Source organism: Oryza glaberrima, chromosome 9 (genome assembly GCF_000147395.1).
Source record: "Oryza glaberrima chromosome 9, OglaRS2, whole genome shotgun sequence".
Taxonomy (NCBI): domain Eukaryota; kingdom Viridiplantae; phylum Streptophyta; class Magnoliopsida; order Poales; family Poaceae; genus Oryza; species Oryza glaberrima.
Window position 1 is genome coordinate 12,239,731 of NC_068334.1, and position 10,898 is coordinate 12,250,628.

General features: G+C 44.4%; 1 protein-coding gene across 1 annotated transcript; it reads right to left on the minus strand.

Moving 5' to 3' along the window:
• Positions 1-8,406: 8,406 nt before the first annotated feature.
• LOC127783744 (uncharacterized) lies at positions 8,407-10,571 on the minus strand. Its single transcript, XM_052310917.1, has 4 exons — positions 10,566-10,571; positions 9,591-10,154; positions 9,137-9,347; positions 8,407-9,005 (listed from the first exon to the last, which is right to left on the minus strand). Exons 1-4 carry the CDS (start codon positions 10,569-10,571, stop codon positions 8,407-8,409), a joined length of 1,380 nt encoding a protein of 459 aa, XP_052166877.1.
• Positions 10,572-10,898: the final 327 nt, after the last annotated feature.

A 10,898-nucleotide genomic window follows, 5' to 3' on the forward strand; every position in this document is an offset into this window, starting at 1 on the left:
TTCCGTCATGCTTCTGCGGTAGGGATGTTTCAACTTCGCTCTCCGATGCATAGAGATGCTCTTGTTCACAGTGAACCTTTTGTTTTTGATGGTATTCACTCGGTAACTTTTGTTAAGCATGACCAAGGCCCTAACTGGAGGGCTTCTCCGTATCATAGGGAGGGGTGGTTCCTTTTCTTGCATTTCCTGCTTGATTTTGTTGACTGGGAACACCTGTTCTTGCCACAGCCTCTTTTGGACAGCTGTCTTATTGGTTAGAACGAGATCAAATAAAGGGGAGGGTGCTTATTAGGGCGAAATTTAAAGCCAATGATTCTATTCCATGTAAAATTTTTGTTCATGATCTTGTGGGAATGGGTGGAGGTGGTGAATATTGGACAATTTCTATTTTTATTTTAGAGGGAGATTTCATCAATATGCCACCTGATAAGGACCTACCTCCTGCGGGCCCACAGCCAAATCCTGGGGATGATGACAATGATCCAGATGATGGCAATATTTGGCAATTTGGGCAACACCCTGCAGCACCTGACGACTAGGATGCTATGGTACAGCAGCAGCAAGCTGCTGGTGAGCAGGAGGAGGATGCATGGGGCCAAGACCACCCTATGGGCCAGATTATGGAAGCTAATCTAGATGGGTTGATTGATTTGGCTCCTGCTGTTCCTAAGGATGCCAATGTTTTGCTTGTTGTGCCACCTGTTTCTTCAAGGTTATCAGACAAGGGGAAAAGGGTTTTGGACCTATCAGATAAGGGGAAAAGGGTTTTGGTCCCAGTACAGGATCCAAATGTTCAGAAGTTCCTTGCACGCCTGGAAAGGTTAGCTAGGAGTGAATATCCTAAGCACCACTATGTTTATCCTATGGCAGGCCTGAATGAGAAAGTAGATTTTTTATGCAAGGCAAAAGATCTCATGCATCACTTGCGAAGTATTGAACCTATCCCAACAGCTGTACAAATGTTGAACCATTTCACTCCTCTGGTTCTGCCTAAGAAGACAATGTTTGATGCTGCCCCTATGTAGAATCCAAGGCTACTGATTGGGCCCTCGGGCCTTACAAGTCTGTTTTTGGTCCTCTGGATGCTCAAACCCAGGATGGGATGGAGATTTTAGATGTCATGCCACTGTGTATTGAACCTCCCTCTAGTCCAGTTTGCAATGCACCTAGTCCTCTTTTGCTCCCCAAAGCCCCTGTCAAAAAAAGGGATGGTAAGACTCTGCTTTACAGTCCATACAGAAGACAGAGTGCAAGACTGCAGCTAAATAAGGAGGGAGTTGAACTGAAGGAAGATCCCAGAATGGGCATTGGAAAACCTACGGGAAAGTCCGTTAAGAAGCTGAAAGAGCTAGCAGGTATAGCAAAAATCTTTGTTGACAATAACTTAAAAGACTCTGACTTTCATGGTAATACTTACGATGATATACATTCTGATTCCTCTCCATCTGATTGCTCCGTGTCTCTGCTTCAAAAGATGGGGGTGGACATGTGTGGCTTGGCTCCTGAGGAGGTAGCTGAATCCAGCTTGGGGGGTGATAGAAGACAGAAGTTGCCCAGGGCAGAAATGGAGGATAAATGATTCTAGTCATATTTTTGGTTTTAGCAGACCGGGGCCTGCATTGTTTTTATGATGATGTGGTCTATAATATTATGTGGGAAGCTGGAATTATGAATTCTATTCGCTTATATGTAAACACTTTGGTTGTTACTTTATACCAGGCTACTTATTTTAGCTCTGGATGGTCTCCTCTTTCTTACTGTCATAATCATGAATAGCTACAAATCCTGGAATGTGTTATGCTGGAATATAAGGGGAATGAATGCTGAACCGAAGTTGCTTTCTTTAAGACAGAAAATCGAGGACAGTGGCTGTCAGATTTTTTGCTTACAGGAGACTAAAAAGGACCATTTTGATCTGTCTGATATAAGAAAGTTTGCTCCAAAGCGTTTTGACTCTTTTGCTTTTGCTCCTTCTGCTGGTGCCTCAGGAGGAATTTTGGTAGTTTGGGCCTCAAAGTTTTTTGTGGGTGTTGTGACCGAAGTTAATCTGTTCTCTGTAACTATTCAATTCACCTCAAGGCACTCAGCCCAAATCTGGTCTCTGACATGTGGTTATGGCCCCTGTAATGGTCCTGAGAGATCAAATTTTGTTTCTTGGTTCAAGAACATTCGCATTTATGCCCAGGAAAATTTGTTGTTTTTGGGTGATTTTAACTTCCACAGGTCTGTGCAAGACAGGAATAAGCCAGGAGCTGATATGAATGACATCTTTATCTTCAATGATATCATCAGTACTCTTGGTCTATTAGAGATCCCTCTGAAGGGTAGAAGTTTTACTTGGAGCAATATGTAGCAGAATCCCCTTCTAGAAAGACTTGATTGGGTGTTTACATCAGCTGCCTGGACTTTGGCTTTTCCAAATACAACTGTGCAGCCGCTAACAAGAAATATTTCTGGTCATGTGCCCAGTGTGGTCAAAATTGACACAAAAATCCCAAAATCACCAGTTTTCAGATTTGAGAACTTTTGGGTGGATATGGATGGTTTTTATGATATTGTCCAGATGGTCTGGTCTTTTGACCCTGGGTTTGAGGACCCTGCTAAATGTATCTCTTTTAACATGAAGTTGTTGAGGAAAAAACTTCTCTTATGGAGTAAAAATCTGTCCAGGCTGATGCTTCTCTTGATGAATTGCAATAGAGTTATTGACTTTCTGGATCTGGTGCAAGAGGCAAGAAATCTAACGACATTCGAATGGATTTTCAGAGAAATTGTGAAAGTGCAAATCCTTACGCTGCTGGAGTTTAGGAAAATTTACTGGAAGAAGAGGTGTACTAACAGATGGATGTTACTTGGGGAGGAAAATACAAAGTTCTTTCAATCCATTGCCACAGAGAGATATATAATTAACACAGTATCCCAAGTTAGGGACAATAATGGACAGGTTGTCTTTTCACATGAACAGAAAGCCTCTCTTTTTCTGCAAAGCTTCAAAAACAGAATGGGGGGGGTCACAAATTATCTTGAGATAGCTTTTGATTTGGGTTCACTCTTCTCTCAGAGTTTAAATTTGGATAGTTTGGTTGACATGTTTTCTACACAAGAGATTAGCAGCCACGTAAGCATCGTCCCAGCAGATAAAGCTCCTGGCCCAGATGGATTCAATGGCTATTTTCTGAATAAATGCTGGCACATTATAATCCAAGATTATTACGGACTAGCTGCACACTTCCATGCTAGTTGTACTGATCTACAGATCCGTAATAGCTCTTACATAACTTTGGTCCCAAAGAAGAGTTCTCCAAAGACTGTCAATGATTTTAGACCTATTTCCCTCATGGGGCTCAGCCTAAAATTTCTTACCAAACTCATGGCAGATAGATTGCAAGGGGTAATTCTCAAGCTAGTCAGTGATAATTAGTATGGCTTTATCAAAGGAAGAACTATACAACACTGCCTTGCTTGGTCTTTTGAATACATTCACCAGTGCCAACAGTCTAAGAGAGAGATCATACTCCTGAAATTGGACTTTGAAAAGGCTTTTGACACCATTGAGCACTCTGCTATTCTCTCAGTCCTGAAGCATATGGGTTTTCCTGAAAAATGGATTCATTGGGTACAGATGGTCTTTTCCATACCTCCTCTGTTGTTCTTCTTAATGGAGAGCCAGGGAATTCTTTCAAGTGTAAAAGAGGGGTGAGGCAAGGTGATCCTCTGTCCCCTTTACTCTTTGTCTTAGGTGCTGAGCTTCTACAAAAAATAGTAAACAAAGCCTCTGATATGGGTTTGATTCAAAACCAATCAATGAGGATGATGGATGTGGTTTTCCCATTATTCAGTATGCTGATGACACTTTAGTTTTGCTGAAAGCTTCCCAAAGAGAGATTTTCTGTTTCAAGGCCATCTCGAACATGTTTGCTCAGCCAACAGGCTTAAAGGTGAATTTTAGCAAATCCAGTTTATACCCTCTGAATCTCTCAGAGGAAAAGGCATCCTTGATGGCTAGCTTGTTAGGATGCACTATTGGATCTCTGCCCTTTACATATCTGGGGCTCCCTATGGGTACAACTAGACCAAGAGTGGTTGATTTTGCTCCTTCGGTGGATAGAGTGGAAAGGAGATTGACAGCAAGCTCCATGTTCTTGCCTCAAGGTGGAAGATTAACTCTGATCAACTCAGTTTTCTCTTCAATCCCTACCTATTATATGTGTTCCCTGCAGCTCCCTGTTACTATTATTAAGGCAATTGATACAACCTGAAAAAATTGCCTTTGGAGGGGAAATAACCCAACCTCAACTAGGAAATCATTGGCGTCTTGGGATAGAGTTTGCACACCGAAGGAGAAAGGAGGACTGGGAATGCTAAATTTGAGGGTGCAAAACACTGCTTTACTTCTAAAGCACCTGGTAAAATTTTATAATGTTGCAGATTTGTCATGGGTGAAATTGATCTCAGAAACATATTATACTTCAATCATGAGTAAGGGTTCTTTCTGGTGGAGGGATATCATTGTTCTTTTAGATGTTTACAGGGGTATAACCAAATGCTCAATTCAGTCAGGCTCAACTGCTCTCTTTCGCAATGATCTCTGGAATGATGATTTTCAATGCACAAGTTTCCCTCATTTGTACAATGTGGTTATGTACAAGAATGATTCGGTCAGAGATATGTGTTCCAGACCAATGGAGGATTCTTTTTTGCTCCCTTCATCATCTGAAGCATATGGTGAATTTTTGCAGTTGGAGGAACTCTTAGAGAGCTTACAGCTTCAACCTGGAAGAGGAGATGTATGGAGCTTTATTTGGAACTCTGACGTTTATACATCCAAACGGTTTTACAAGCTGAATTTCTCTGCTTTACAGCCTCCCAGGTCCCTGGTGTGGCTATGGAAAACAAAATGTGTTATGAAGATTAAAGTGTTTGCGTGGCTCTTGTTTTGTGATAGACTGAACACACGCGACATGTTGGACAGAAGGCATTGTGCTAAAGAGGATGAAGATCTGACATGTGTCTTGTGCAATACTGATCAGAGAAACAAGACTTCATCTTTTCTTCACATGCCCGTTTAGTGCTAACTGCTGGCAGTACTTGGAAATTCAGTGGAGCCAGAACTTGGAGTTTTTCCAGATGGTTGTTTTGGGAAGATTTCGGTTTGCTCATTGGGGGTTGCTGGAGATTTTCTTTTTGGCTGCATGGCATATTTGGAAGCAGCGAAATGGTCTTATTTTCGAAAATATCCAGCCTACCTTTCAATCATGGGAATCGCTCTTCATGAAAGAAGTTCTTCTGCATCTGTGCAGAATGAAAGATCCTCTCAAACAATCTGTTTCTGACTGGTTGCAGGCCCTATAGTTTTGTGGCTTCTTTGTTTTCTTTTGTAAATTGCCCTGTAACTATGTACATATTTCCATTTTATAAAATTTAAACTGCTGGGCAAAGCCCTGGCAGTATTCCCAGTCAAAAAAAAAACCGTGACGAAGGATGCTGGCGAGATCTCGGAGGAGAAAGTCATCCCAATTACTAAAGATCTGTTTCCAATGATCTCAAGGCGGACAAGAAAATGCTCCAAGATCACGTGCAGGTGATGTATTTGCAATTGTTAACTAAGACTCGGCATGGAACCATCATCCAGCGTCACAAGATTTTGTTGCTGAGCCTAGTTGATGATACATCAGCCTCCGGAGAAGAAGAATAATCTGCAGAGGTCGACAAGAAGTCAAATGTCGACGAAGATGGCGTATGCACATTTTCAAGATGTTGTTGATTATGCTGTTCATCATGCATTGGCCAATCAATCCGGTATGCTAGTCAACACAATGTCAACGGTGGTTAAGTCCATGCTTGATGGCACCATCTATAATGCTGCTCAAGGACCGGTGTTCTTTCTAGAGAACAAGTTTCCACCTTACAGAGAATTGAAGACATTTACTCTTGAGTCATCTACCAAGCAGCCAATGATCATGGCTCCATCGACGTCGTGTTAACAATGAAATTTGGTAGATTTTTCGTCAACACATCGGCTCCCGTGAGAACAACTTCATTGGCGCCATCGACATCAGCTCTTCCAACATCTTCAGCGCCAATGATCCTGACAAAACAGCAGGAGGAGGAGTTGGCTCAAGCTTCGAGAATGAAGTAACCACCAATGTCGGACTTCCAGCCAGGAGCCAATACTATCCAGCCGACAACTCAAGTTCCTCCATTCCTACCTGGATCTTTGCCGATTCCACCAATTGGCACACCACCGCCGATGTCGAGAGCACCATTGCTTTCAAGCCGGGATGAGCTACGATTCCAAACACCACCTCAACATGAGGTGCCGGGTGCTCCTCATCATTCGGCTTATCCAAGCTTCCATCAACCAGAGGTTTTCCAACAACCTCAGTACGTGCAGCAGTCCCAGCATCAACTTCCAAATCAGCATGGAGGTAAAACATGTTGAGGCTGAAAGTGCATCTAGTCCCCTAGTGGGCTTTGGTGATTAATGACAAAAGCGGTTGAGGGACTAATGCGTTTCATCAAGTTAATTGTAGGATATTTAGTTCCAGGGTGCTAAGGTGTGTGCTTAAAGTCTTGGAGACCCACCACAATTATAAATTCGAGGAGGCAAACTAACATGAAGCCCTAGTGATTAGGTTTATTTTTTCAAACTTGAATTTAGGAAAAACCATACTACTAAGAGAGGTTTCAAGTGCTATTCTGAGGTCTCCAAAAGTGCTCTAAATATGTTCCTGAGGTCAAAATATTTTTAGAAGCATTTTTTGATAATGCATTTTTCAAGGCAGAAAGACCTGGCCAGAACTTCCGGACCCCCGTACCCGGAAGTTTCTATTAGAGCGGGGCTAAGCATATTCCTAGTTTTTCCAGCAAGCACATAACCGAAAGTTTCTAATTAACATCACAAATACCCTAAAATGCAAAACTCACTATATGCACATAACCGGAACATCAACATCACATCACAAATTTCACATATGCATATATCACCACATCACAAATTTCACATATGCTAAATATAAAACAGTAAAAAATGGCTTACCAGAGGAGGTGGTCGGCCAGCGGCTTGGGGAGGTGGTCGGGGAGGCCGGCGGTGGAGGAGGTTAGCGAGGAGGCGGCTTGGGGAGGAGGTCGGCGGCATCGGCGACTTGGGGAGGCCGGCCGGCAGCGTCGGCGGCTTGGGAAGGACGACGGTGGAGTCCTTGGTCGGGGAGGCCAGAGACTTGGGGACAACGACGGCGGTGGCGGAGGTCGGTGAGGCCGGCAGCGTGGAGAAGACGGTGGCAGCGGAGGTCGGGGAGGCCGGCAGCGTGGAGAAGACAGCGGCGGCGGCCCAAATCTAGACGGGGAGGGGGAGTAGAGGCGGCGGCGAGGGGGATGGAGGAGAGGGAGGCGGCTGCGGCGAGGGGGAGCGAGGAGAGATGGCAGCGAGGGGGAGCGAGGAGTGGGAGGTGGATGGCGGTGCCGGGGAGTGGGTGGGGGATAGGAGGCCGGTGAAGAGTTGGGGGTGGAGGCGAAGGGTGGCGGTGGCCCGGATCTGGCCGGGGACGAGGGGGAGGAGAGGAGGCGGCGGCGGCCTGTTGGTGGAGGAGAAGAGGCAACGGCGTTGGGGGAGGAGAACAGACGGAGAGGAGGTGGCGGCCGGCGGCGAGGGCAAGGAGGAGAGGAGAGTATATGGCGTGGCGGTGTGAAATTTTTCGGCAGTTTGGCGGCGTGAAATTTTCGTCCCCCCGCCCTCCCTTATATGCGGAACACCGCGTGCGGGTGACCTAAGCCGCCCGCACGGGATAATCGATTATCCCATGCGTGCGGGTGAGGTCACCCGCACGGGATGAGCTCATACCTTAATTTTGTTTCAAAAAATATAATTTAGATTAGAGTTATTAATTTTAAAAGTTAATATAGCGCAATTAAATCTAATAATTAATAAATCTTATCTAAATTATAATATTTAATATTCACAAAGAATTAACTAGATGTGAATTTTATTCGCATCTAATTATTCATCGATATGATTAATATAAATAAAGTATTTGACCATATAAATTGAGAACGACATATAGTACGAATAAACATGGAACTACATTCATTCGCAAAATAAGTTTCATCCATTAATCGTTTACAAATTAAGTTGTACACACCAACATATGTACTAATGTTTAACAATTTTGGAAACTTCAAATTAAGTTGTACACACCAACATATGTACTAATGCATGGTCAAAAACTTCTCTTCGTCAAGGGTTGTCTCAACTTGCTTGATCCGATTAGGCAGATCTGTGAACAATGGGACGTCATCATATTGGTTGTAATCTGACGCGTCTTCAATGCTATCAATGCTAACAATGTGTTGCTTTCCTGGCACAGCAATGTCCATCTTATTGTCGGATGGCTCCTTCACATAGAAAACCTATGCAACACGCTCAGCAAGAACCCACGGATCATCCTTGTGTCCTAGCTTGTTGCGTTCTACAATCGTAAGGTCGTAGTTATCGATGGATACGCCTGTTGTGTCTCTGACCCATTGGCATCGTAGCACCGGGATCTGGATGTTAAGGACATAGGCAAGCTCCCAAATGTCTTGTGTGATCCCGTAGTAAGACTTCTTCTCGCTTGATGCGTCAAACGCCTCCATCCGAACTCCGCTATTCTGAGCTGCGCTTTTCTTGTCCTTGCATATCGTGTAAAACCTATATCCACCAATATCGTACCCTTGCCATGAGGTCACGAGGCTACTTGGGCCATTTGCTAGCCTGTGCAATGTTTTTTCCTCGAGTGATTCACCGAATGTCAGCTCTTTCTCCTTCAACCATTCAGGAAATTTGCGTTTCTGTTCCTTAGAGATCCAAGTGGCCGTTCTTCTAGGATTGTTGGCTCTTATCTCGTTCATGTGTTCCTCAATGTACGGCTCAACAATGGCGAGCTGTTGCAACACGCTGCTATGTGCTTCTGCTACAGCTCTGTAGTCCTCATCATAGAACCTTTTCTTGCCTATGATCCCCGTCCCAGCTAACCAACCCTCATGTACAGGGGGGTTATACCAATGGGTTTGGCGTCCTTCATGTAATCTATGCAGCATTCAACCACCTCCTCAGTTGTTTACCCCTTTATCATTGATCCCTCCGGATGAGCTCGGTTACGGGCATACCCTTTCAGAACCGACATGTACCTCTCATACGCCCACATCTGGTGTAGGTATAGGGGACCAATTTCGATAATCTGAGGGACGATGTGGACAATCAGATGCTCCGTCATATTGAAGTAAGCTAGAGGGAAAAACATCTCAAGCTGACCCGCTGTCTCGATTGCAAAAGTTTGAAGGGGGCCTAACTCTTCAGGATCAAAAACCTTCTGTGATACTCAATTGAAACAGTAGCACAACTTTGTTATCACTAACCGAGTGTGAATTGGCTTGACCGCTCATATAGCAATCAGTAGGAAGACTGTTAACATCTTGTGACAGTCACGAACATTGTACCCAGAGATGGTCAAATCTTTCAAAGATACAAGTTTTCTGATGTTCGATGAGAAACCAGTCGGGACTTTCACACTATGCAAGAATCTACATAAAGTTTTTTTCTCTTCTGGTGTCACTGAGTAGCACGCCGGAGGAATTTCGATCTTCCCATTTGCCAGCTCTTTTGGGTGAAGCTCATGCCTTATGTCCAAATTGATGAGGTCGGTACATAACTTCAACCCATCTTTCGGGATGTCCAGTAAAGTGCCAATGGTGCTGTCGAACACATTCTTCTCGAGATGCATTAGGTCGATGGCATGACGAACCTCCTGGTCTTTCCAGTATTCCAGATAGCTGAAAAATATTGAGTGCTTATTGAAAGGCAAGGCAGTTTCCTCATACGTTGCGTCTGTATTGTTCTGATCCATCCGTTTCATCCTCCTGACGGCCTTCTTCTTTCCCTTCCTGAACACGACCTTAATGTTCTTTGTCAGCTCGAACACTTGTGCACCAGTTCGTGTTTCAGGAGCTAGATCGTTCTCTACTGTCTTGTCGAATAATCTGTCCTTCGCACGCCACCTGTGCCTCTGAGGTAAGAACCAACGATGACGCATGTACACTACCTTGCCTATGGAGGTGAGGTACTTGTACGACGTCTTGTCGATACATATAAGACATCCGAACTTCCCCTTAAACTGGTCCTGAGAGCGAAAAGTTTGCCGGTAAGTCGTTGATTGTAACGAATATGATGGCACGCAGAGTAAAATGTTCCCTACAGTACTCGTCCCATAGTCATAACCCTTCCTTCCACAGTTCTTGCATGTCCTCCATCAATGGTTCCAGAAAAACATCTATATCAATCCCAGGCTGTTTTCGACCTTGTATAAGGATAGACAACAGAATATACTTTCGCTTCTGACAAATCCATGTAGGCAAGTTATACCCGGTGAGCAGCATTCGCCAAGTGTTATGTGCGCTGCTTAGGTCACTGAATGGGTTCATTCCGTCCATGCTCAAGGCAAACCTTACATTTCTCGGCTCCTTTGCAAATTCCGGGTGTAATGCATCAAAGTTTTTTCACTGTTGAGCATCGGCGGAGTGTCGAATCATACCGTCATTTTTCCGACCCTCCTGATGCCATCTCATCAACTCGACATCGGTATGGTTCAAAAACAATCGCTTCAGGCGATCTTTCACGGGGGGGGGGGGGGGTACCACATCACCACAGCCGGAACATTTTTCTTTGAATCCAGCGATGTATCTTGGTCTACCACCTCTCCGTCCGAGCCTCCGTCGGCCATCTTGTACCGACTTGTCCCGCATGTTGGGCAACTGTCTAGATCCGCGTATTCCTTGCGGTAGAATATATAATGATTTACGCATGCATGAATCTTTTGGACACCTAGAGATAAAGGACATATGAGTTTCTTGGCTTGATATGTGTT

What these genes read in the sequence shown, in the direction of transcription:
- LOC127783744 (XM_052310917.1), bottom strand. An exon ending in TTCCTCCGGCGTGCTACTCA is followed by an intron (nt 9,348 to 9,590) that starts GTGACACCAGAA and finishes TGAGTATCACAG; the next exon opens with AAGGTTTTTGATCCTGAAGA. An exon ending in GGTTCTGAAAGGGTATGCCC is followed by an intron (nt 9,006 to 9,136) that starts GTAACCGAGCTC and finishes AGGGTTGGTTAG; the next exon opens with CTGGGACGGGGATCATAGGC.